The sequence below is a fragment of the Plecotus auritus genome (assembly GCF_963455305.1).
Source record: "Plecotus auritus genome assembly, chromosome: 9".
NCBI classification, from domain to species: domain Eukaryota; kingdom Metazoa; phylum Chordata; class Mammalia; order Chiroptera; family Vespertilionidae; genus Plecotus; species Plecotus auritus.
The window spans coordinates 30,099,146-30,126,632 of NC_137783.1; the positions used below are offsets into that span (position 1 = coordinate 30,099,146).

At 37.6% G+C, this 27,487-nt stretch overlaps 1 protein-coding gene across 2 annotated transcripts in view; it reads left to right on the forward strand.

The window, feature by feature from the left end:
- PRKG1 (protein kinase cGMP-dependent 1) overlaps positions 1–27,487 on the forward strand; it is a 1,125,638-nt gene that overhangs the window by 64,611 nt on the left and 1,033,540 nt on the right. Inside the window, exon 1 of one of the 2 annotated variants that reach the window (XM_080643201.1) lies at positions 25,479–26,234. The exons of the other annotated variant lie outside the window; for it this stretch is intronic. Coding sequence (XP_080499327.1) covers positions 25,924–26,234 — 311 coding nt within the window. The 5' untranslated portion in view covers positions 25,479–25,923. Of the gene's footprint in view, positions 1–25,478; positions 26,235–27,487 lie in introns of those variants that run through there. 2 annotated transcript variants of the gene reach the window in all.

The following is a 27,487-nucleotide window of genomic DNA, read 5'->3' on the forward strand; positions in this document are numbered from 1 at the left end:
GCTAAATCTTTCCCGGGAAAGAAAAAATGATCTTGACTTTGGCAGCAATATCTTCAGTTTGCACAGGCTTGAGCTGTCGCGTTTGCAGAAAGACCACAGGTTTGAAACAGATGCTGCTGCAAGGTTCACTACACACCGTGGGGCTGTCAGGCCAGCAGAAATGGAAAAGGTTTCAATATTCAACCTGTGGCATTTGGGCCAGACAAAACCCCTGGGTGGAATGCCTGTGTCAACCCTGCCAGACAGCACAAACTGATCAGGGTCTTTGCAGCATGCGAGGAGGAAGATTTGGGGAATATTAAATGCTCTTATTGCTGTCAGATGCTTCATGCCTCTAGTTGGCAGTGCTCATTGTGGAGCACGCTTGGAATGTGCTTTCATTGGAAATGTCAGGCTGCTTGGATGGAGCAGATGCTCATGGGATGTGTCGGTGCTCGGAACTCAACCAGAAATACCCATGTTCTTTTTCTGACATTTTTGATAAAGCAGGATAACAAAGTGATACTCTTTCTGGAAAACCAGGCCACAATATTTCAGTGAAGGAAACAGTGAAAGAGAAAGAAATGTTTTTGTTCCCCCCGCCACCGCCGCCCCCCACATAGGAGGGGAGGGTGTTTCCTTCTTGCTTGTTAATTCTCAGTCTTTAAGCTGATACTGTCTGTAGGTGAAAGCCCTGAGGTCCGTGGTCTGGGCTATGCGCTTAAAGGGCTGGGGTACATTTGGCATTGAATCCCAACTCTGGCCACTTACCTTGACCTTCAAGCAAGTTTCTTAAACTCTGAAAACCTCAGCTTCCTTGTGTGTACGCATGGGGTATTTATGAATTGCAAATGAGTTGCTTTATGCAAAGCCCTTGGCCCACTGCCAGGCACATCATGTAAAATCCATGATGCTAGTTGATTGGGCTTGATTTGTGGCTGGGTAGCCTTTGTCAGTTTTCTGGAAAGGTGGCTAAGAGGGGTGTCTGGCTCATGAGCCTAATTGAGCTTGCAAATTTATCTTGTTTGTTCCTGACTTAAAAAAAAAAAAAGTAACATTTTGAAGTGGACAGATTTAACATAGAATCTTATCCATTCTCTTTCCCCCAAAACATCAAAGATGTTGTACCACCAGACATTAGTCCTCTCAGAGAGCCATCTGCAGGAGCTGAGTACTTGCTGGCTCCTTTAGAAAGGAGCCTGTACTTTTCAATGGACCACAGTCCCCAACACTCTCTATTGCTTCTGGAGTCAGATGCCAGTTGGCATTCATCATTGTGCTCACCATACTTTTTATAGCAGAGAAAATATTTCCTATCAACAGGGCAGAGTTTACTAGAAAATTAGGTGAGAGCACATTCTTTTGTGGAAATAGGGAATTACTTCGTATTTAAAATGCAAAGACAGTATAAAATAATATGCTTGGCCTACTTTATTCATTGATGATATCTCTGTGGTCCCTATAGTCATATTACTTTGTGACTCCTAATTTCAGGGCAGAAGGAAGGATGGGGAATTCCCTGTAGCCTGGAATACCCGAAGTGGCCTGTGATACTTAATTCTCATAGAAGCACCCAAAGCCATATGCTGCACTTCACTGACTCCATGTAGCCCTGTTATTCAGAAAAAGAACCTTAGTGATTTCTGTAAATAACTTTAAAACCTCAGGCCTCATTCTTCCTTATGGGTTGGGCTAGAAGTCTAACAAGTCATTCTTTCTCCTTTCCTCTTTCCCCCGTCTCTTTTCTTTCATCCCCCTTTCTTTCCTTCCCTTCCTTCCTTGTACATGTGTATGTATTTTAGTGACCATAGTTCAATTATATCTTTCTTCTAAATTCCTATTACACAAAAAATATAATCATAAAAAAGTACTCCAAATCCTGCCTCCATTGCACTGTTTTCCATGCCTATGGCATGGAAATTACCTGTCATTAATTCCCTGATTAATTCTTTATCAGTGTCTCTGTGTCTTAAATAAATGTTGGTTCATATCATTTGAGCTTCCAATCAATGGTGCAACAGCACCCACTGCCCCAAAGGGTATTGAACTTCATGTGGCTTTTCTGTGGAAAAGGTCGCTTTCTTTAATTTAGCGGGGATCTACTAGTTAGTCTTTTGTTCATAGCGCTACAAGCATGAGTACTTAATTAGACATGTCATTCTTATAAATCACTACTTGCCAAAGGACAGTAATAATTTCCACAAGTGGCTAGCAGCGATAATTAATTTACTTCAGTAGTATGTGTGCACTTTCCAGTAGGTGACAGAACTGAGAAAATAAAGTCAAAACTTAAGAGGATATAGTAGCCCTGACCGGTTTGGCTCAGTAGATAGAGCGTCGGCCTTCGGACTGAAGGGTCCCGGGTTCGATTCCGGTCAAGGGCATGTACCTTGGTTGCGGGCACATCCCCAGTGGGTGGTGTGCAGGAGGCAGCTGATCGATGTTTCTCTCTCATCGATATTTCTCTCTATCCCTCTCCATTCCTCTCTGTAAAAAATCAATAAACATATATTTTAAAAAAAAAGAGGATATAGTAGCTCCCCCCCCCATCCCCCGCCCAAGCAATTTGCAATGCTATTACCATGCCTGTCAGGAAGGCTTAGGGGGTGGTAACAGACGATCCTAATTTCTCAGTCGCTTAGAACGGTCAAGATTTCATTTTTCACACTTGCCCTTTGTGGGTTTGCTGGAGCTTTTCTCGTGAACTTGAACTGACAGATGCTCTGTCTAGATGACGCTTATGGCTGCCCCTGCAGGCGAGGAGAGAGCCACACTGTCCCACGCTGGCCATGTAATGCCTCTGCCCAGAACATTACACGCCTGCTCACTTGTATCAGCGGAATAGAGGGACCTGGCTATGTCTGAGTTCAATGAGGTAGGGAAGTGTCACTTTACCGTGTGCCTGGAAAAGGAGAGCCTGGGTGTACTGGTGTATATCCTTAATAACTACTGCTTTCCTCAAGCCCACTTAGGAACATGCCCAAATTAATCCTCCTGACTGTCACTGGAGTATGAGTGACATCGTGTGGTGTCATAATTCATATTGAGGTGGATGGAGAACCGTAATCTTACATGCAGAGTATTAGAGTAAGGCTACTGATTTTGGGGAATCATCCCCTCCATCTCTGTCAATCTTTTTCATTCCTCTGCTTCTCTGACAGGTTGATACTCATTTAGTGACATTTGGCTCCTGTATATCATTTCTAATGTAAATACTAATTTTCTAGATGATTAGAATGTTGACTAGTTTGATTTAAACATCAAGCTCTAAGCCACTGTGTAAAAGGTATTTAAATGTCTGTTTTTGCTGCTGCTACTGCTGATGATAATGAAAAACATCTCTGTCTTCTCTGTTTTGCATTTTACCACCTTTCACAGTGTTTTGTTCCCCATTAAAATATCATTACTGATTATAATGGGCATGGTTTTTGTCCATTTCAATATATTTAACATTTTATTTTTGTAATAATAAAATTTTTGCTTTATGGACATTAAGATAATATTCAAAAGTAGCCATATATATGGGATGGGTATTCTAGATTGAACACATGGTAAAATATTATAAGGTTCCTAAAATTAGGGCTTAGTTAAGCATATCATTTCTATTGACAGAAACATATGGAAAATTCCAGTTTCCTTACCTGTCATTAAATTCAGGTCCTGGGAGGTCCTTTGCCAACTTCTTTCTCCAACTCAAATGCTCTCACTTTTTCTACATATTTGCTCTTCATCCCAGCAGGGTGAAATGTTTATAGTCTTCTACACATTCTCCCTGGGAACAGTAACACCTTCCATGACTTCATATTTCGTGTACTCCTCACTTTCCTATTTGCCAATCACATTTGTTTTAATCATTCGAAGATCTTTTTCCTTCCACCATCTCCAAATAAGTCCTACTTGATCTTATGAATGCAATAGATCTGTTAACATATGTATATTCTTGTTTAGCTGTAACTGGCCTTTAAAGATACTGTTTATAGGTTTTTGAGGGGTTTTAGGTTCATTGTCCTAAACCCTCTTTTCTAAATAAACTAAGAATCTATTTCTTCTCTTCTAAATAAACTAAGAATCTACTTCTTTTATAATTCCCCAGAACACATCAACCTGTTATCTCTCCTTGACCTATTACATGAAAAATAAATATCTTTTAACTCACATTATGAAATTGCACTTTTTAAGGCTTTTGCATGTAAGTCACAGATTAGTACATTCCCAAGGCCTAAGGGGGGGAAAAAAAATCCAGGCAGGATGATAACACCACAAATAAGTAATAACCCTAATTATCCCATGTGTGAGTAATTTAAGTGATAAGAAAATGTTGATAAATAAAAATCAATACCTAAAATGCAAGTTACTGCTATTGGGAATAAAAATAAAAGATATGGGTTTTATTGGATAATATTTATTTGAAGGATATTTTGAAAATTGTTTATACCAAAACAATGTGGATTTTATGGCACAATAAAAATAAAAGGCAGTCAGTACATTTTATAAATTACATCATTTCTCAAAACAATTTCAGTGAGTAGATTTATATGTCTTTCACCAGAGTTCAGACAAATTCCAACCTCTAACATTGGACAATAGTTCTTTTATTTCTTTATGCGCCAAGGGGAGTAAATCAAATGTAAAATATAGCCAAAGATAATTTTTGGAAAAGAAAGACATCTCTTGGCAAGAATGTAACCTGGAATTTTCTTATTACTAGATGAGCAAAGTGTTTGGTGCACTGGATTGTGTCGCGCAGGCTTTCCCATGGACCGATGCCCAGTTTGAATATTCTTTTCCTGAATACATAAACAGATGTGCACACATTCTTTTGTACCATTTTTTTTTTTTTTACTCAGAAGCTTTCAGAAGAAAGTTCCCCAAATAAAATATTGAATGTAGATTAATTGAGGCAGGATAGTAAGAAAGCTAGGAAAACTCCTTGGGCAGTGGAATGGGGAAACTGAAACAGACAGCTGATTGAAACTGGCCTTATCCAACACCTTGCCTCACCTGCCTCCTTTTCCCTTGCATGAACACTCCCTTAAGCATTAAGACAATTAGGTTCTGATCAACATCAAATAAAGCCTTGAGTCTGTTGACCACAGAGACAGAGTTTTGGTCAAACTAGAGATAACATCTAGGTCTCAGTTGTATTTCAGCTTCAGGCCCAAAAAGCAGCGAAACCAAAGGAAGCATTGCTATGGCTGTCATCGGGACCAGATGCAATGACTAATGACCTCTTACCCTGGGATTAGCCAATGAGTGGAGACCACACCCTGAAAGGACACACCTGGGAAGCTGATGAATATTCTTTTAAGATCCTTCCCTTAAGTATCCCCTAGCATTCCTGCCTTTAGAAAACAGATAAAAACCCTTAAGGCAAAGGACCTGGTGTACTCACATTCTCTCTCTCTCCCTAGAGCAGTGGTCGGCAAACTGCGGCTCGTGAGCCATATGCGGCTCTTTGGCCCCTTGAGTGTGGCTCTTCCACAAAATACCACGGCCTGGGCGAGTCTATTTTGAAGAAGTGGTGTTAGAAGAATTTTAAGTTTAAAAAATTTGGCTCTCAAAAGAAATTTCAATCGTTGTACTGTTGATATTTGGCTCTGTTGACTAATGAGTTTGCCGACCACATACCTGTGCCTTTACTCCCCTTCTTTCCTAAGGTATGTATTTTTGCTTTTTTTCTTCAAGGGCCCTTCTTTTGCCTCAGTCACTTGTTTCCTGAGTCCATGCAGCCTTGCTGGCTCATTTTTTCTGCCTCTGTTCTAAATCAACTTCCACTTGCACTAGAGTTCTTGGCTCAGAGTTCTTTCTTTGCCAAACTCAAGAACTGAGGTTGATGAACTGAGAGCCTACCTCACCACATTACAAAATGATTTAGGATACAAAATATGCACGTTTGTTTTATTTTCACCTAACCTTAACCTCTACTCTATGCTCCACATTTGATTTCATAAACATACAACTGTTTTTAAGTGGAAAGAATCAGTAGCAATCCAAATGGTAGAGAATAAATAGCTACTAGAGATTATTTACTAACATGTAATCAGTCCTACCATTGAATACTTAGTCAATAATATTTCTATTTTCTTTTTCTTTTAAAATGTATTTTATTGATTTTTTTACAGAGAGGAAGGGAGAGGGGGGAAGAGTTAGAAACATTGTTGAGAGAGAAACATCAATCAGCTGCCTCCTGCACACCCTCTACAGGGAATGTGCCTGCAACCAAGGTACATGCCCTTGACCAGAATCGAACCTGGGACCCTTGAGTCCGCAGGCCAATGCTCTATCCACTGAGCCAAACCAGTTAGGGCAATATTTCTATTTTCACATGAGAAGTTTTGCCTGGCGAGATTTACCACCAAACCAGTTAATTTTCTGTAGTATTTTTATAGTTTTGTCTGACATTAGGGAGATAAAAGGTTTGGGCCATTAAATTGAAAGGCTTTCAGTGACTTTTTTTTTTTAATAACTAGTAGGTGATATTTAAAATTATTAAAGTGTATTTATTTTTATCTCAATTCTCTACCCCACCTCCATCTCCTAATTCTAAGCAGTAATTATTATGTTCATGTAGGGGGTGTGTAGGAGGCAGCTAGTTGATGTTTCTCCTCTCTTCTCCCTTTCCCTCTTTCTAAAAATCAATTTAAAAAATCTTAAAAAAAAGTTAAATGCAATTTAACAACAACAACAAAAATCTCTCTCTTTAAAAAGGAAAAAGTTAAACGTTTTGGCTTAAAATGTGATTAATGTATAGAAAAGATAAGATCCTAGTCTAAGTTTTTTAACTGGAGGACCACACAGCCTGGTGGCATTTAGTAGTTCCTATCAATTTTTTTTGCTTTTGAATATATTGAGACATTGTGGAACTGAGTTTGGAAAAGTTGGTGGTTTGTGGGTTTGTGTATTGGCAGCCGACTCTTCTCAACCTCTTGGTGAAATGAAGTTATTTGTAACTGCTTCTTTAGAGTAATCTGTTTTATGTTGTGTCCAACTTACAGTTTCCAAAGCTAAGTACAGTAAAAATGATGTAGCTACGTTCTTCTTTTTGGAAGAAGAATATTCATGAAACAGGCATTTTTTAAAGTTTCTTTTTTCTATTTCTAATTGGAAATATCTTATTTTGCCCCATTGAGCTTTAACTTTTGATAATAAGTCCTTAGTCCTGAGAAATTTTCTCATCTTGAACTAAGCCTCAGCTCGAACTACACCATACATACACACACTTTAATTTCTCGCTGCGTTTTCATAGGAAAAATAAAAGCAGCCCATGGGTAATTCTAGCTTTGAGGAATGTGTTCCTATTCTGTTTGTAATATGTGATTACAGCTCCATATTGGAGTGTCGTTCCATATACCAAAAGGTTGTGGGTTTGATTCCCAGTTAAGGCACATACCTAGGTTGCAGGTCTGATCCCTGGTCAGGGCACGTACAGGAGGCAACTTATCAATTATCTCTCTCACTCTCTAAAATCAATAAATATATCCTCAGGTGAGGATTAAAATAATAAGTGATTTACATAGAAGGCATCAAGATAGTATAAAAGTAGCAAAACTAATTTTGAATGAAGTATAAAATAATTTCCTTAAAGTGATTTATTCTTCTAAAAATGTTTAAGTTCCGCACTTTATTTAGACTAAAATTTAAACGCCGGTAGAGAGGTGGATGCTGTATAGCTATATAATTAGCCTGAGTAGTTGATGCAGGTCACTATGTAGGTGCCCACTCTAAAAAGTTGGGTCCAGAACTCTAGGGGAAGACTGCCCTTAAGAATGAAACTCAGTCTGTTACTTAGCCATTATTATTATAACTTTATGTGGGGGTCAAATCCTGAGAAAACAATGGTGCAATAAATTGCCAAAGCATGGGCTTTGGTGTTGGGAATAGGGTAGAACTAATACAAATTTTATCATCATCATCATCATTACAATTGTTGGAGCGTAGTTATAAACACTGTGACTCTGGAGTTAAGACTTCCTGAGTTTGAAGTCCAGTTTTCATACTCACTAACTGGCCTTTGACAAGTCACTTAAATATTAATCATCCTCACCTTTGAAATGGGGATAATAACAAAAATACCTACCTCATCAATTTGTGAAGTTCGTGATCACCTCTGGAAAGCATTCAGCATAGTACTTCACAGTCATAAGATACTGCAATAAGGACTCAATAAATGTCAGATACTATAATAATAATCTGAATGATTATTTACAGTAATTATTATTATGATCTCCTTCCCTCATTTTTTCCTGGTATTCTGGACCATAACCTGGCTTTGAGAATCTAACATACAGACCTGCAAGAGCTTCATGAATGGAATTGGTTTCCTCTTCTAATTTTTAAGTATCTCAGCAGCGGCATTCGATGTGGCCACGTGAAGCCTCATCAGTGCTCAGTGTGATGATTTGGTTTGCTCCTCCTAGAATTCTTTATTTTTTTAGCGCCTGCCTAAATTGCCATGCAAAATCAGAGCTGGAGAAGTCAGTGTGGCCAACTCATTTTCTGGGTTGATTTTAAAAAGCAACCAAAGTTCTCCTCTTCCTTTATTAAAAATATACCTAAAGTGCTTTTGTGCACCATTGTCATTTCTTTAGTTTATTGTATTCATTTTAATCTTATAAAACCAGAATCCACCTGGTCCAGTTTTAGTGCAGGGCCAAATGAGCAGGTCAGCCATCAACAGTTAGTTAAAAGCACTTTGTTTGTTTTAAAAACATTCCCCAAGGGGAATACTTATAAATCCAATTTTCTTCTTCTAATCTCTTAGCTTACCCACAGCTGCTACTCCTCTCTGCACCCTGTATCTTAGTGAAAATTCCTTCATTATTCCAAGCCTCTCTGTCTCTTGTTCCTTCCTCTTGATTCTTTGTCACATGAGAGTCAACTCTTGGTCAAGTAAAAGTCCTCTCCTCAAAAAAATGGTGGGCCCTGGCCGGTTTGTCTCAGTGGATAGAGCGTCGGCCTGGGGACTGAAAGGTCCCAGGTTCGATTCCAGCCAAGGGCACATGCTGGGGTTGTGGGCTCGATCCCCCGTGGGGGGCGTGCGGGAGGCAGCCGATCAGTGATTCTCTCTCATCATTGATGTTTCTCTCTCTCTCTCCCTCTCCCTTCCTCTCTGAAATCAATAAAGAAATATATATTTAAAAATAAAATTAAAAAAATGGTGGAATGGGAAGACTGAGCCAAAAAAGTCATGAATAAATAATTAGCAATGATAAATTCACTAATTTAGAATAGTTTATGGGGGAATCGAAGGAAATGCTTAGAGCTTTGGACATTGAGATAGCCTAAGTGGATATGAAGGGCAGTAGTAGTCAGGAAAGCACTTAAAAATGGGGTTTGTGTTTAATGGGATTGTGACAAAGGCACCATCTGGAGGAGGATCCCTTTTCTAGGCTGGATATGCTCATAAATGATACTGAATAAAAAGAGTTAACTTTCTTAATAAATTGCTCCTAGTTACACAGGTGCTTGATCTCTGTTTACAGTTCACACATACAACAGTTTACAAAACGATTACTAGGTAATACTTGTGGATTGTGGGAGCAATTAGTGCTGATGTTGAGGAGTGAATGATGTTTTCATCAGTTCACATGGACTGTATTTGTCTTCTCCAACCTCTATCCTATTATCTTGATTAGACCTATAATATTGCAGCAGCTAGCTAACTAGTGTCCATTTCAATCTCCAATTCATTTAGCATGACACTCTTAGATTAATTTTCCTAAATCACAGCTCTGATCATGTCACTTCCCTGCTCAAAACTTTAGCTGCCTTCCATTTCTGAGAGAACATAGTCCACAGTAGTCAGTTTGGTGCTGTAAGACTCGCTTTAGTCTGGTCCCCATCCACCTTCCTAGCTCTTTATCCACTCACTTCTCTGCTCTCTAGAGCTTTCTAATGCATCCACAATGAGCCCCTGATCCCACGTCTGGTTTCTCCACTCTGTTCTTTGATTATGCTCTTCCTACCCACCCCTTAAACATCTTTCTTTTCTTTCTCCACTTATTCAGGTTCTACTTTATCCTTCTGAGTTGAGGTCAAATGGAGCCTTTTCTTGTTTTACTTCAGTTCTTAAGTCACATTTCTGCCAAAGGCTTTTTCCTGATTTGTTGAAAAAAATATATATATATGAAAATTACACCTAAGTTATACACATTATGTAAATTATTTTATATTAAATCAAGATATTTTTGTAAACTGGAATGTATACATTATATGTTTATGTATATGGTATGTATATGTGTGTTCACACATATATGTGTTTATATACAATAGAGAAATATCATTGTTTGATGTCAATGAACCTACATAATGCTATATTTGTTATTTTCAGGGTACAATGTATATCTAATCTATTTTTTGTCCAAAATCTAACAATTAATTTTGAAATATAAAGTTTGATGGTGGAATGTATTTGAGGCCTTTGATTATCAAAGATAGCGATTTTCAACAGGTGTGCTGCAGCATGGACCACTGGTGTGCCGCAAGGAGCTTTAAAACATGCAATATCTGCCAAAACCGGTTTGGCTCAGTGGATAGAGCGTCAGCCTGCGGACTGAAAGGTCCCAGGTTCGATTCCGGTCAAGGGCATGTACCTTGGTTGCGGGCACATCCCCAGTAGGAGGTGTGCAAGAGGCAGCTGATCGATGTTTCTCTCTCATCGATGTTTCTAACTCTCTATCCCTCTTCCTTTCTCTCTGTAAAAAAATCAATAAAATATATTTTAAAAAAACAAAAACAAAAACAAAAAACCATGCAATATCTGACTACTTAGTCAAGGTCACTGAACTCTTTCCCTTAGATTGTCAGATAAAAAAATGACCACACCCAGCACAACAATAGCCATCCAGTGTGAATGAATAAAAATTAGACCTATTTTTTGAGAGATCTGCAAAATATATATTTCCAGTGTGCTGCAGAATTTTAGTAATTAGTTTATGTGCCATTAAATTAAAAAGATTGAAAAACACCGAACTAAGATATTGTAGATGTCTAAAATAATATTTAATAATTCTTTGCCAATTATTGATCTTTATGAACTAAATAAGGCTTTTGTTTTAAGCTTTCTTGATGTCATGACACACATGTAGAAATGTGCATAAGCCATAAGTTTCTAGTTCAATGAGTTATCTGAACACACACTGGTATAACTACTACTCAGATCAAGAAACAGAACTTTCCCAGAACCTCAGAAGCCTGCTCTGTGTCACTTCTTGGTCACCAGCCCTGCTTTCAGCCCCCAAAATAACCTTTGAGTATATTTACCATTATTTTTTTGGTCATTTTTTAAAATGAAACCATCCAACCTGTATCTTTTTATGTCTGGTTTATTTTGCTGAGTATTTTTCATGAGTTTTATTACTGTTATTGCTTGTAGCAGTGTTTACTTATTTTTATTGTCTTCTGCATTCTATTGTCTGAATGTAGAATCTATCTATTCTAATGTAGATAGACATTTGTGTTGTTGCCAGTTTTGGTATATTATAAGTGATATTTCTACAGATATTCTTGCACACATCATTTAATGATAATAAGATTGTATTTCTCTTGGATAGATTCCTAAGATTGTAGTTTCTAAATAATAGGGTATCCATATGTTCAGTTTTGGTAGAAATTGCAGTAGTTTTATCAAGTAGCTATAACAATTTATACTCCCAGTGCATCAAATGTTACATTGTTTTATAAACTCCCTAACATTTGTTGTTGTGATTTAAAAAAAAAAATAGCCATTTCGGTAGGTGGCTAGTGGTATCTCATTGTGTGTAATTTACATTTTGCTATTCAATTTCTCATATGTTTATTGGTTATTTGGATATGCTCTTTTGTCAAAATACTTGAAGTTTTCAATTATTTTACCATTTCTCTATGGGATTATCTGTCTTCCCTTCTGAATTTTAGGAATTAGAGATATAGTCTGGATGTACATTTTTGTTTATTAAATATATATTACAAATATCTTTTCCTGTTTTTTTTTTTGTAGTTTGCCTTTTAACCCTTTTAATAGCGTGATTAAAAAAATAGATCATGTTTTGAGACGTTTTAGGTTCACAGGAAAATTCAGTGGAAAGTACAGAAATTTCCTGTAAACCCTTGACCCCACATGCACACAGCCTCCCCTGCCCTCAAAACCCTGCACCAGAGTGCTGTGTTGTTACCTAATGAGCCTGCATTGGCACATCGTTATCGCCCAGTCCATAGATTACATTAGCGTTCACTCTTGGTGTTGAACATTCTGAGTTTTGACAAATGTAATGACAAGTTCTGATCTTAATAATGTCTTTTGATCAAAAGAGCTTCCTAATTTTAATGTGGTTCATTTCATGAATTTTTTTTTCCTTTGGTGAATTCTTTCATTTTCATTTGTCTCTATGTATGTTTTGATTTCTTCTTTTATTTGTTCTTTGACCCAATAGATGTTTAGTAGCATGTTTAATCTTCACAAACTTGTGATTTTTTTTCAGCTTTCTTCTTGTAGTTGACTTCCAGTATCATATTGTTGTGGTCAGAGAAAATGTTGGGTATGATTTCAGTCTTTTCACATTTATTGAGACTTGTTTATGTCCCAACATATGGTCTGTCCTTGGGAATATCCATGTGCACTTGAGAAGATTATATAGGTTGTCATTTGGGGATGGAAGGTTCTATAAATATCTGCAAAGTTAATCTAATCTAATGTGCCATTTAAGGCCAATATTTCCTTGTCAACTTTCTGTCTAGATGATCTATCCCCTTGATGTGAGTAGCATATTAAATCTCTGTTCTTTAGATACTGTTTTAGTCTTAATGATTTAGCAGATTGATAATTAGAGGCCTCTCTTTTGTTTTCCATTAGATGGTGATATAACGAAAGTTTTTGTTTTCTCTTAACTGTGGTGCTTGTGCCTCCACAATCACAGTAGAGGGCCTGGGGGTGAGGGTGAGTTTGGAAGATGGGGATGTTTCAGGCATGGAAATTACCTAGTACCCACCAGGGTGGTGGGTGTTCCCAGTGTGTCCAAGTCGCGTCAATCTGGGGACCTCCACTATGGTGGAGGGATGTGGCAGGTCGGGGGAGCTTGGCTCACAAGCCCTCAGTGCTTTCTCCTTGTAACTAGTGGCCGCTGGTTACCACTGTGCTGTCTGACTGGTTCTAGGTTATTGCTAGAGGTTCAGCAGCAATGGAGATGCTGGGAAAGGGCTGGCTTCTCAAGCAAGATGCTGCTTCTGCCACTTACCCTCTGCCAGGCCATAGTTTGAGGGCTGCGGCCTGACTCCTTCACCGCTACTGCATTAGTTGGGGTGGCAGTGGATGCCAAACTGCCTCTGTGGACACTGTCCCTGCGTTCCCCCTGTTCCACCTCCCTTACCTGTTCCAGGGCTCCCACCTTCAGATTTCCCAAGGATCTCTCAGGTGTGTTTGTGTGTTGAGCAGAGAAACCTTTGTTGGATTATAGTTGTTCGACTAGTTGTAAATTTAAGGAAAAATACAAAAGAATCTTCTCACTCTACTGTGATACATAGTAGTATTTTAAGTATTAACAGTAATAGGAGGATCTCAAAACTAATATATTAGAACTTCAAAGTACAGTTTGAGAGAAACATTAATGTTTATTTTAATTTTTAACTTAAAAATGTGTTAACTTTATACACTATTAGAAAAGTATACTAATTGTTGCCTTGATTGACTTGATAGTTTTTCCTTGTTAAGACTAATCTTAAAAAGGTGATCAATAATGCCGTTTATTGTCAGCAAGTTACTGAATACTTTGTTTCAAGTGCCTTGCTAAGTCATTTTTCTAATTTAGTTTAGTCCCAGTAACTATATATATATTATTTCCATTTGTATTACTAAAGAAATACTAATCAGTAAGAGTTTAATATTTTGAGGTTCTGCTAATTAATATCAAAGGAAGTCAATATGATTTACCTGTTTATTTTATAATCAGCGTGTTAAATAAACACACAGTACTTTGTTCAATATGGAATAGAACATTTGAACAGTAGAGGGTGCAATTGTACCTTTAGTTCTATATTTTTGCCCTTAGAAATTAGTATTTAATAGCTGCGAGAAAAATTCGAAGAATGTACTGTTTGCTGAAACTATATACATCATATAATATTTTTAACCTTGTACTTTTAAAAAGTAACAAATTTAAGTATCAATTTGATTGCATTTTTAAAAAAATATTTTTAACTGAAAAAAGAAGTATGTTTTCTATTTATAGAAAGGTATACATATCTCAATGAGATCTTTGTCTTTTGTAAAGCTTAATTACTATTAACTATATATGTCTTTTCCTCTTAGGAAATACTGCTTCTATGAGGAAATGTACATTGATAACTGCTAAATGAGGCTCCTGTTTTTAGGAGAAAAAGATACAAATAAGAATCACTAGAGATAAGTGATGTAATGTCAAGAAAGTTTTTACATTCAAATAGCTATAAACACTCGGGTTTTAGTGAAGATCTAAAACTTTCAGGCAGTTGCAGATCAGAAACTTAAATTTCTCTTTAGCCCAGAAGCAGAATTAATCGATTGCAGTGTAAAAATTCATTTATAGAGACTTTTGGGAGTTATGTGTACAGAGTTTTGAATCTTCATCTCCAAATTTGGCTCTCTTCCATAGATAGGGGTTTCTTTTTATTTTTTAACAGGAAAAGTTTTGGCTTAGGTTTTTGTAAGTTTCATACAAGTTACCCTTATTACAAAATTTATATTCAGGTACAGTACATTTGTAGAACTTAGGAAAACTCCTAGCTAACGTTTTGAAATAAAAAACATATATCTGAGAAATATTTCTCTCTCTTTTTTTTTTGCATTAACAAACTATATACCCTGTCTTTGATTTAATTAAACAACTATTTAACATTTAGATTATGGATAACGTCCAAAGGTTAGCACTTTGTGTTCTGTTGACTTTGTAGTAAGCTTTTGGTTTTGTTTGAACAGGCTATTCTCATATTCCATAGAAAGAACATAAGAAAGAACAAGAGAAAGGAAAAGGATATCTACTTTAGGAATTAAATAATTGAATCGAAAGTACTTTTGGAGTTACATATATTTTTTTGAATGTTGTTTCAATCTGAACTTCCAAAGCTATTGTAAATGAGGCAATCAGGTAGGGCACAGATATTGGGTAACAATCACTGGTCTAACTTATCAGTACCTTATTTTAAAGAATCTGCTTTCAAAATAACATGCAATGACATGAATAGTTTTCAAAGAGTGGTAAGTATTAAGAAGGACTATTAAAAACAGGCCAACTCAGTGGATAGAGCATAGGCCTGTGAATGTACCTCGGTTGCAGGTTGCAGGCTCCTCCCAGCCTGGGCCCTGGTTGGAGCCTGTGCAGGAGGCAACCAATGGATGTGTTCCTCTCACATCGATGTTTCTCTCTGTCTTTCCCTCTCTCTTCCCCTCTCTCTAAAAAGCAATAGAAAAATATCCTTGGGTGAGGATTAAAAAACCAACAAAACAAAACAACAACAACAACAACAAAAAAAACAGGCTGACTCCAAAGAAAGCCATCAGCTTTTTGAAGGAGTAGTTAGAACTTGTGAAGAAACAAAAAAATTTGTACAACTGCTGTTTCTATAGATGCTGCCGGTGTTATATGAAAGAGCATTGAACCTTGAAGACAATATATTAGAAGCCAAAATGGAAGAAAGGCTCTGAGATTATGGTGAGCTAAAAGTTCATTAAAGGAATTGATTGTCTAGGTGTAATCTGAAAAGGTGTTATGAGTATCAAGAAATATTATTCCCTAGAAATATTTCAAGGTGACAGATTGAAAACGCAGTTATCATGGATTTTAAACAGGCAACTGTGTTTTTCAAAGAGTGCTGTCTATGTCGTTTTTCCTTCAGCAGAAGAAAAAATACATTTTTAAATGAACCTTGTGATATATGTGATTTATTATATACAGAAAGGACATGCAAGAATTACAGAGAGCTAAAAAATTAATTTTCAGAAAAAGTCACCATACCATGTTTTTTACGTCACCCTTTGTTTCATGTTACAGAGAAATTCATTACCTGTATTTACTTTTAAGCTGTATTTAGCACATATTTCTGCCTAATTTTGGTCATAATATTTTAGTTTCAAAGGTTTTACCTAAAATGATTATTTTAAACGGTTAGATCCACATTTGAACTACTTGTCCGAGGACAACAGATATCACAAATATTTGCTAGAAAAACATAGAAAATCAGTGCTATGTAAAACCTGGTCAAACGTATGACTTGCAGACTTCCTCACTGAGACCTGGGATACAGAGTAGCAGCCCCTCAAGGGTAATCAGACTGAAGTTTCTGGGACTTCTGAAGCACATATTTATGAGTGACACCCAAGGGAGGGGTGTGCACCCGGAAGCCCATATCCATATTGCATCAAAGGATATTTAGTTCAGCTTGTTTGTTGGGTCTCTTGATGGAGAAGAGGGAGAAAGGGTCAGTTTTTCTGTTTATTGATAGCAGTGTGTTGAGATACTAGTAAATATTTCTTGAATTCATTCATTTAGTCCTACTTTCATTCATTCAACGAATGTAACAAATTATAGGGAGGGCCTATCTGTTCTAGGTATTGATGGACACAATGGACAGAGTTGCTTGTTTTCTTAGAGTTTACAGTTTAATGGATAAGAGCTACTTAGCAAATATTCTCGTAAATAATATATAATTATAACTCACGATGTGCTGTTTTAATGAAAAATATTATGGGGATGATTCGAAGGATTATCAGAAGAAGTGATATTGGAGGGGAGCACTGAAGAATGAGTTCATTGAGATAATGACCCAAAGGATTGAAGGATGGTGATGGGGAAGCGATGGGCTTGGGATTTGAATGTAGTAAAAGGGGTTAGAAGAGTGGTATTACAGATAGAAAGAATATCACCATTGGAGAGGCTCTGAAAAATGAACATCAAATTGCTTGGTACCTGAAGATTTTAAAGGACTAAAAGGTCAGTGTAATCATTAACCAATTGCTCTCCTGATTTCAGTCCCACTGTAATTTTCCCTTTAATATTTTTGTAACCTGATCAGCAATCCTGTGACCCAGCTTAATTTGAAAGAGAGGAAATGTGATTAGTAGTCACATGGCTATGTTAGTCCTTCCTGTAAGCACCAAAGTTGTCATATGTTCATGGTTTGCTGTCATGTCGTTGGCTGTGGTTACAGGCTGGGTAAATTGTGGTTTTAAAGGGGAGATACTGTGGTTAGCAGTAATGTGGTGGGACCAGCACTATGTGTTCTTGTTCCTGATACTATTGTTTATGTAAATACTGATAAGGAATTTCACAAATGGGGTAGGTGCTTGTAGTTTGTAATGAGTTGTTTTAAAATGATTAAATGTTATAAATACCCAGTTTCAACACTTAAAGTATCAGACGAAAGTCTACTTGTTTAAATCAACTGTAACTATTTGCTAGGTATTTATTTTAGAGATTCATAATACATACTAGAAAATATGAAGTGCTGAGAAAATAATGCTGGAAGGGTTCTATTTTATTAAACGTTTCTTAGTGTCTGCCAAATACTTTTGACCATGGGATCCTTTTTGTTACACTAATCAGCATTTTTAAGAAACTAGTGTTCTTTAGCTCGAACTTTGATGAAATTCTGTGTCCTTTGGCTGGGAGCTCTCAGTTACTGCGTTGCTGGCAAAGCTGTTTTTTGACCGCTGAGTTTGGCTTTTGCACCAGCCATAACCATATTTTTTTTTTCTTGGTCATTTGTCCTTTCTTCATCAATGATTCCAATTTCTCACAGTTGGATAATTCATGATTCCAGATTATGGAAATGCTGTAATGTGTTAATGTTGATATTTTGCTTTGTAGATATATTAGTTATTAAAAAAAATATACTTAAAATAGTAAAATACAAACTTATTTTGAGAAAATACTTATGTAGTAAAAATCTAAGTGTTTTTTAAACGTGTTTTGAAATAGAGCTTACTAATTTTTATTCATTTGCCAATTTTGTTGATTACTCCATTAGAAAATGTTAAATAAAGTTACCTTTTGGCATATTCTAAAGTTTTTATACCTTAAAAATGCTAAATGGTCTTAGATAAATGACATAAGTTTAGAGAATCAAACAAGTATCACCATTTGAATCCTGAGAGAGTTCTGTGTGAGATTTAGGGTGTTACCCTTTGGTTTCTATGAGTTGGAGACAAATTTCCTCTTTCTTGGTAATGATTGTCATTCATATTTTAAGGACTTTCAAAACCCTGTAATGCGAGGAAACTTGAGCTGCTGTATGTAAAGAGAGAAAAAGTGAGCAAGATGGTTTACTAGTGCTCTACTTCCTCACTTAGATCTTGTCAGTGAGGTGTAATACTAAAGATTTGGGATCCACCCATTTCATGGGCCCACTTTACTTTGACATTAATGCAGGTTTGTTGATTCGAAGCATGTGGTTTGTTTCATATGTATGGTCTATACAGGCCTTGTGCAAGCCTGTACAGATGCATGCACACACACATCCCACCCCCAAACCCCCATACCCTTCATATAGATCCCCATAGTAGTAACAACAGTTCTATATGGTTTGGATGTAAAGATAGGCATAATAGAACTAATGAGACATTTCAAAGACATTTTAATATATTTTGGTCTCTGTAGCAAATTAAAGTGTTCTGAATTGGCTTTAACAATGATTAGTAAGAGATGTGCAGTCAGATTTTCATGTGAACCAAATCAGGCTTCTATGTACAAAAATACTGAAATGCCAAGTGAAAGAATAATATAGCTTTAATATACTATAATTGGGAGACTTGGGTTCTAAATTCTCCTCTGTCTTGGTCTTTAAGTTTCCTTAAATTTGAAATTAGGATATTAATTATATCATTCTGTAGTCCATTCTGGCAAAATTTTGTGATATCCATTATGAATAAAGAATAAGGACACCTTTGCTTCCCCCCCACCCCTCAGGATATGGGAAAGGATAGAGTATGAAACTATAGCAAATGTTGGTATTAGTTTTTGTATAATCTATTTTTGTGAGTGCCCATGAGAGTAGCACAAAATAAATAAAGCAATGGAGTGCATGTGAAAATGCTGTGACATTCGTTAAGTTTCTGTTCTATGACTGCTGAGAGAATGTAAATTGCTGTGTGCTGACAGAGGGTCTGACCAGTGGAAACTGCAAAGTGAAAATAAGCAATTTTTGCAAAGTTCTCTATGTTCCTAACAGCAGCAGTTGCTTTTAATATCCCACAAATAAATGTTTTGTAAATTTCCCTGTCATTTTTTTTCCACTTAAAATTGATATTAACATAGATGCTTTTCTAAGGGGCTAGATTATTAGAATTTTGGCTATATTGTAATCTGTGGAAAATTTAGATGAATTTTCCATTAACTCTGATCTTTGAGTACAAATTTTCTTACATAATACAGTGACTCAAGACAGACTCTGAATAGTCTGCCTAATACCAAAAATGTGTAAAGGTCCCTCCTATTTTATATTTATTTATATGGAGCCTTAAAACCAAATTAGACTTGGTATATTGCTGGGGTTTTTTGCAATTTATTTATTATATAGGTGTTTGTATATATGTCTTTTAAGTTTAAATCTGAACCACTAATATTTAAAGTAGTCTTACCCACCAGATAAATGCCTATACTTTGAAAAATTAATTTTCAATCCAATCTGGACAAGGAAGAAATTATTGGATTTTTTTCTAAAAATATGTATTAGGCAAAGTGACTGATAATTTAACAGTTGGTTTCAAATGCACAGTGAATATATGCATCTCCTGGGCCTTAGCTTGAGGCTCTAGCGATTCTCCAAGGGTAATGCTTTCATAAACTTGAGGTATCACATATTGGCCCTAGAATAATATCCATTTGTTTTATCATCCCAGTGCTTCATTTGGCTATCATTAGAGATGGATTTCCATCTCATGATTATTCTATGAAAGGCACAATATCAAGCGTTAATTCAATTGGAACTTAGGTGATATTTACTTGTCCATTAAGTTAATGAGCCTGGAGATCTCTGTGTATTTCCCTACTTAGCCTTTTTGCCTGCAACTTCCCCTCTCCTCCAAATCTCTGACATTCTCACAGTATAAATGTCCTCCCATATTTCTCTTGCCAAATTCATTCATTTTACTTACCAATAAAAATCCAATTTACTCAATATTCCATTTTATTGTTTCTTATATCCTCATTACCTTCCCACGTTCCTAATTTTAGTAAGTTCCTAGCAAAATGTAGTTTTATTTTTTACTTTCAGTTTCGATTACAAAGCATGTAGGGGAAAAATGGTAAGTTATGGAATCTGTTAAAAGCTATTTAATATAAAGGCAACAACAAAAAATAATTGACTCCAGAGCTAGTCTCCCATAAGCCACATGATATCAAATCCGTTTTCAAAAGCAAAATTACTTTTGCAAATGTTTTTGAATATTTTGTGGGGGAAAAATGATTCATTAACTTAGGAAATAATGTGCTTGATATACCAAAAGTTTCACTGAAATGGAACTGAGAAACTATAACTTATTAATCAGATTCAGAGATATTATGATGTTCATACTCATGTATATATCACTGGGCTTAAAATGCAGTAAAATAACATTTTGTGGAAAAATCATTTTAAATTCTTTTTTATGCATTTAAAATTTTTCTATTCATAAAAAAATACAGGAAATCTTGCTCTAACCGGTTTGGCTCAGTGGATAGAGCGTCGGCCTGCGGACTGGAGGGTCCCAGGTTCGATTCCGGTCAAGGGCATGTGCCTGGGTTGTGGGCACATCCCCGGTGGGGGGCATGCAGGAGGCAGCTGATCGATGTCTCTCTCATCGATGTTTCTAACTCTCTGTCCCTCTCTCTTCCACTCTGTAAAAAAATCAATAAAATATATTTAAAAAAAATACAGGAAATCTAATATTTTTCTTCTTAGAAACCTTTTATTTCTTCTGGTCTTTGGAAATGGGAAGCTTACTAACAGCACAAAGAAATGTCCTTTTTGTTAGCTAGTGCATGGATTTTTTTTGGGGGGGCACTAGTTTAGGCTGAGGCCCAGTGCTAACTTACCATCATTTGAAGCTGTGGACTATAAGAATTCATTTCAACGAATATTAGACATGACACTAATTTGGTATTAAACTCTAAGCACATTAGCAATTACTGTACAATGCACTATTACTTTCCAAGTCTCTGCAGTAAGTTTTTCATCATTAATGGTTTATGTTTTTTTTTTCTTTTTATGCAGAACTTATAATTCTCAGCAGTATGACTTCAAAACAGCCTAACCATTAGAACTTTTACTATATCCATTTAAACATGCATTCCAGATGGCTGAATCTATTTATAAAACACAATCATGGAGTAATATAATTCTGTAAATGATAACCAGATAGGTGCGTGAAATGCTGTGCTTAATCCATAGGAAGCCCATGTGTCTAAACTCCAGATTTCTATAACAATGAAACAAAGAGAGCCGTGAATACTTTTCTGACTCATCAAATTGTAATTAAAATTCTGTTGTCAGATTTGTTCTTCTTTACAGTCCAAAGACAATTTTTGTGGTATATTATTAGGCTTTTGGAATAGGATGATTGCTTTCCTAAAACATATTTACACAAACAAATGCATAAATGGATTTGTAATGTGCCTAAATTAATAGGTATTATTGCTATTTATATTCCTTGGCTTTACTTTTCTATCAGTAACTTTGAAAGCAAATTTTGAAAATATTTATAAAATAGAGAGGCTCAGCAGTCCTGAATTAATTAGGGTGACCAACTGTCCTGGTTTGTCCGGGATCAAGGGGTACCTAGGACTTCAGTTTTAAAACCAGGACAGTCCCAAGCAATTTTAGTATTAAAACCAGGACAACGTCAGGCTAAGGGTACAGATGATCATCCTAAAACAGGATGAAATAGTGCTGGAGTGAAGACAGTTTTAGGAAAAGGAAATTGTAAAACATCTTTTGCCTATTCTTTCAGGATTTTCCAATTTTCTCCTCTTTTTTCTTTCCTAGCCCCACTCCACAGTCAGGCTAGTTAACGTTAAGAACACTCTGGATCCAGAGCCAAGGCAAGAGCAACAGTTGGAATTCCTGTAGAAGGCAATGCAGGGAGAGTGTAAGGGATTGAGCTCCGCATAAAACAGTCTGGATTCGAATCCAGGCTTTACCATTTATTAGGTGGGTGATTTTGTGCCCCTTTTTTCTCAAATATAAATGGAAATAATAATAATGTCCAATTTCTAGGGTTACATAAACAGTGCCTGCTATGCATTAAGAGTTCAAGGAAGCTAGTTATTTTTATTATGATATTGGTTAGGATTGGCAATTTAGAGCAAGCTAGTATGTCTACCAGTAATAGTAACTTCCATATCTAGATTCTTAGGGGTACTGTTACTGCTACCAGTTTTTTGTAAGGGGTGGCTTTCATGGTCCAAAAAGCTTAGCTATGTTTTTTGTTTGTTTGTTTCTTGCAGTTCAAAATATGTACATGAAATGGCAGAAGAAAATGTCAAACTTAGGACTAGTCCCAGAAATATCCTATCAGTGGAAGGGGCAAACTGGATGGCAAAATTATCATAGTTCTTTTGGGGCAAATTATATTTTTAGTGAAGGATTATAACTCCTTCAGATTTTATTTTTTAATAGCAAGTATCAGGATAAAGCTGCATTATTGACTACTTTATTGAAGGATTCTGAGATTTTAAGGAAGGCCTGATAATACTTATTCTCATTCATGAGACTTGGATGCAAAATTGAGGAGCATCAACATGCCACAATTTGATCTGGCTACTGGTAGAGCTTTGCTTCTATTACAGTTATGACAAAGAGAGACTGCTGAAAAGTAGGTTGTGAGTTGACTATGGAAAGCTAGAGTATGAACTCAGTTCCTTCAAAATGGCATTTTTCTCTGTTTTAACATCTAACATCAAGACGTCATCCCAGGTGGGCAGTGGGAGAGTCAGTATGTGTCATTCAACTCCAGTTTATTCCAGATTGTGGCAGTCATTTCTAAATGAGCAGAAAGTAGACTTGTGTCTGATCTTTGGTATTAAATTTTAACCAATTAAATTTACTATAAGACACATAGGAAGACTAGTCTGTTGAAATTTAACTGCAGAACCTTGATTTTTCACATAACATTCATTCCTAGCACTTACCAAGTACAATGCAAAAGGTGAGTAAGAAAATATTGGAATCACTCAAAAGTTTGAGCTGGAAAATCAGGTCCCTAAAGCCCTAAACAACCAGTCAAGAACATCATTGAAAAACTTTCTTAAAATATTTATTTCGAGTTTAAGAACAGAAGAGAATAGCCTAGAATTCTGGATTTTGCATATATAATTATAAAGTATTTAAGAGGAAAATAAATTATTTTTTCATAATATAGGCTAATACAACCAAATATATTTTTATACCTTGAACATCTTTTAAAGTATGTCAATTGTAATAGTCATTTCTTCTTGGCTGTTTACTTTCTTTGCATTTATTACAACCGATTTCTAAGTTTCAATATGGGATTCATAATGGAATACATTTTATATCACAAGACTTCCATTTAAAATGAAAATGACACATGGATATATCCTATAGTTGCATGTAGATATGATAGCTTAAATAGTGAAACAAATTATGTCACTTAGTGTAAAAAAACAACCCTCACTGTTGTTCAGATACCTGAATATTTTTGGTTGAAGTGCAATTTTAATTTTGATGGAAAAATGCTTTTATTTCTATTTTCATTTGTACATGTAGACAGGCTTTCTACTTTGTACTGCCCAAATACATTAAGTAACCCCCTTTAAGCCTCAAATGAACCTTAAAATATAACCCTGCTTAGCAGTTAACTAATGATGTTACTTATACAATTTTTCTGATATATTTTTAGACATAAACTCTTGGCCACCTGGACCCCTATAATAGATTGATAGGAAAAAGTTTTAAGCATTTTCCCATGGAACCAAAGAATTCCCATAGGTTAGAAAGATAAGAACTTGGCCTTTTGTCTGGGGAAAGACAATATCACAGAAGCTTTTTTAGAATAGTGTCAGCTATGCAAAGCTATAGTACTTCTGCTTGGTTTAGTTTTAATTAAGACAACAATGAAATTCAGAACTATTATTTCCTGCTCTCAGTATTTGTAAGTTATTCATATTTTGTGTGTTACAAATGAAATGTTTTGGGGATGATCCACTTTGTGTATTACACATTCATGTTGGAAAGCAGAAAACCTGTCGTATGACATCTGTACTAAGAGAATTAGATCATAATCTGTGTGGAAGAATGTTTAGGGTTATATATCCTTTGTCATTTACACCTCTTTAAATCACTTTAAATAAAAAAGCTTACTAACTTGCTGTTGGCTTGTCCCCTTCTTCCTTCTTTTCTTAGCTCAGATAGAAAAGGTTGTGCATTTAAAAGTAAAAGTCAGCAAGTTTTTTTTTTTTCTTTTTTGAGACTAATATATCTGTCCTTGGCTATAGTTCTAGATTGTAATTCAGTTTTAAACTATTATCTATCTACTTTGTTTTAGTGTTCAGGAATGGCCAAATATAGCATTGAGGTTTATATCATTCAGTGCCCCAGAATAATTAGAGGGCTACCAATAAAGATGTTATAAAATTGGATGAGTTGGTGAAGATTTAGATAAATATTATAAATTTAGGTAAGCATTAAGTAAATATTTGGTGATTCCAAACATCATGTGTTTCATTGATGTCAGAATTACCCTTGAACAGAAAGGATGCTACTTAATTGTCATCACTTCAGGAAATAATCTAGTGGGCAGGAATAGAGGTGAGGGTGGGTAGAGGTGGAGTGGTATAGCTCTCCTTCTCTTTAGGATCTTCTCTCTTTTTCAGTTTGTGTCTTGCTATTCAAGTGGAAGGGCACAGACCTAACAGCTTAGTTGTCAGGGAAATAATATTTTTAAAGGTATGGTTCAATTTTAGGACAAAGTTTTTGGAGATGAGCAATGATTTTTCCCATGCTCCCTATACCTTCCCCCCCCCCCCCCCCCAAAAAAAAAAAAGTAGTTCATTAACCTGAGTTTGGAAAAGGTGGAAAGGGGAGGAATTAGCAGGTTCAGGCAGGGTGGGAATGCTTGGCAGGGGGTGGGGGGTGAGGGGGGAGTCAGAAGCCTACTCCCCCTTCCCTTCCCCAAACACACCTGGATGTTAGGGGGAATCCCTCCCAGGCACAGAGTGGCTCTATCTCCTGAGAGGCAAGTTTCTTTTCCAGCCTTAGCCACCTGTGTGCTGCCCTCCAGGTGGGAAAGGCGGCTTGGGAGTAGGGAGAGTTCGGACACGTGACTCAGGAGCCTTTCCTGGTGAGGCTGGTGGTCAAAATACCTCCAGAACTAAGAGCTTTTAAGATGCAGAGTACGCTTTGCTCTCCCACGTTTCCAGGATCGTAGTCCCTTGTCCTCAAGACTAGTCTGCTCTGGAGCCGGCTGTCACCTTTCCAGTTTGCCTGGGGTCCTTGCTGTCTCTCCCCTCCCCACCCCCAAAGTGGTGCTCCCGCCTTGCTCCGCCTGCACATCCCCTGGTGCGCCCCGCAGGGTTATCAGGCTCCGCACACGCACCACTGGCTTCCTCTGGCTCTCAGCGCAAGTGACCCGGGCGGACCAACCGCTGCCTGGGAGCCTCGTCCAAGTCTCCTTCTCCTGCTCCCTTGCCACCCCGCAGCTGCTCCTCGGACCCCCTGCAGCGCCCACCGCGTGTCAGGCTTAATCCCGGGTTGGACCTGCTGTTTTGCTCATCCGCACAGTCAGCCTCTCCATCAGCCTCGAGAAGTGGAATCTGCACTGAAACTCCCGGTGGCTGGAGCCCGCGGACTGGGCATGCTCAGAAGCCAGGGCTGGCTTTGGTCTCAAGTAGGAAGCTTTTGCACTCGGGAGGCAGCGGCGACTTTAGGGAAAGTTGATCGGAGAGGGGAGGAAGCCCCGAGAAGCGGAGCAGCGCGGGGAAGGAGCCCCCGGCAGCCGGGAGGAGCATGGGCACCCTGCGGGATCTACAGTACGCGCTCCAGGAGAAGATCGAGGAGCTCAGGCAGCGGGATGCTCTCATCGACGAGCTGGAGCTGGAGTTGGATCAGAAGGACGAACTGATCCAGAAGCTGCAGAACGAGCTGGACAAGTACCGCTCGGTGATCCGGCCGGCCACCCAGCAGGCACAGAAGCAGAGCGCCAGCACCTTGCAGGGCGAGCCGCGCACCAAGCGACAGGCTATCTCCGCCGAGCCCACCGCTTTCGACATCCAGGATCTCAGCCATGTGACCCTGCCCTTCTACCCCAAGAGCCCACAGTAAGCAGGGGTTACGCGCAGGGACCAGGGGGCACCTGTCGGTGGGGAGCTGCGGGTCTCTGTATTGTCTCTGTGGGCCCCCGCCCCTCCCGCTTGCTATGTCTGTCCTCATCCTCAGAAATGTTTCCTTGACTTGCGGGGCTGTGCACGTTTCTAGAGCCAGACTCAGCACCTATGCTGCCTTCCCGTCTTTGTCGGATGTCAAGCTATTTTTTAAAATATGTGCATTCATATATGCCACCTACTGTACAGAGAGTTTGCGCCCCAGGTGTGTGTCTGGCTGTGTGTATGTGTGTGAGTGTGAGAAGCGGAAGAAAAACCTCATCTCCCAAATGCCTTGGCAAAGCTGCCCAGCCGGAAAATCCTAAATGCAGGCTCATCAGACTTGAAATGAAATGCGTGTGATATCATCCTTACTTTCTATGCTTTTGTGGCTCTCCCGGGTTTCTCTACATGCTGGCCCTTCACGCTGGTACCCTTCAAACCTGATGCTCTGTCATCATCAAAGTGTCAAAAATAAGCAAATGCGCATATCTAAGGGAAGATTTTTTTTTATTTCCTCAATTGGATGACATTTGCAATCCACACATGGAAGCCTAGTCTGTTGATTTCTTAAAAATCTTTTCATGACATCTGAGGGGGAATGTTGCTTGTTTCCCTTCAGGAATTTGCATACTGTTATGAATGGGGCACCTCCTCCCAAGAGGGTTGCATGTTTCCAGGGTCAAAAATAGAGAAGTACTCTACCTTTATTGAAATAGGAGACACATTGTTTGCCTTACTCCGGCTTCTGATGCAACTGATCTGGTACTGTTCCAGCATTTTAGAGAACTATGTGGTTCTGATGTCAGTAGGCTTCACAACTTGGGTGGAAAGACTGAATGAAACTTGTTCTACACCACTGAACTCTGGAGTTCTTATAGAGAGTAAAGTGACAAGAACTTAAATTAATAGGGAATGAGCGCCCCGAATGAAAGTTATTTTTAATTAATAGATATGATAATTGATAAAGTAAAAGATTTTGATGCTCTATTCCTAACTACATCACATTGGCTAGATGACGTGTTACATAATAATACAAGGTCCCCTGGAATCCTTCACTCCATAAACACAAGGGACTGAGGAGAAAGAGTAAATACCTGATTATCTCCATGTGTATTTGCTGTGTTGGAGGGAGCTTGAGAGTATGTACTGATTATACTTTTGAAAACTTAGAGTTATACCTATACTTGTTGGTTCCCATAGAGCATGTG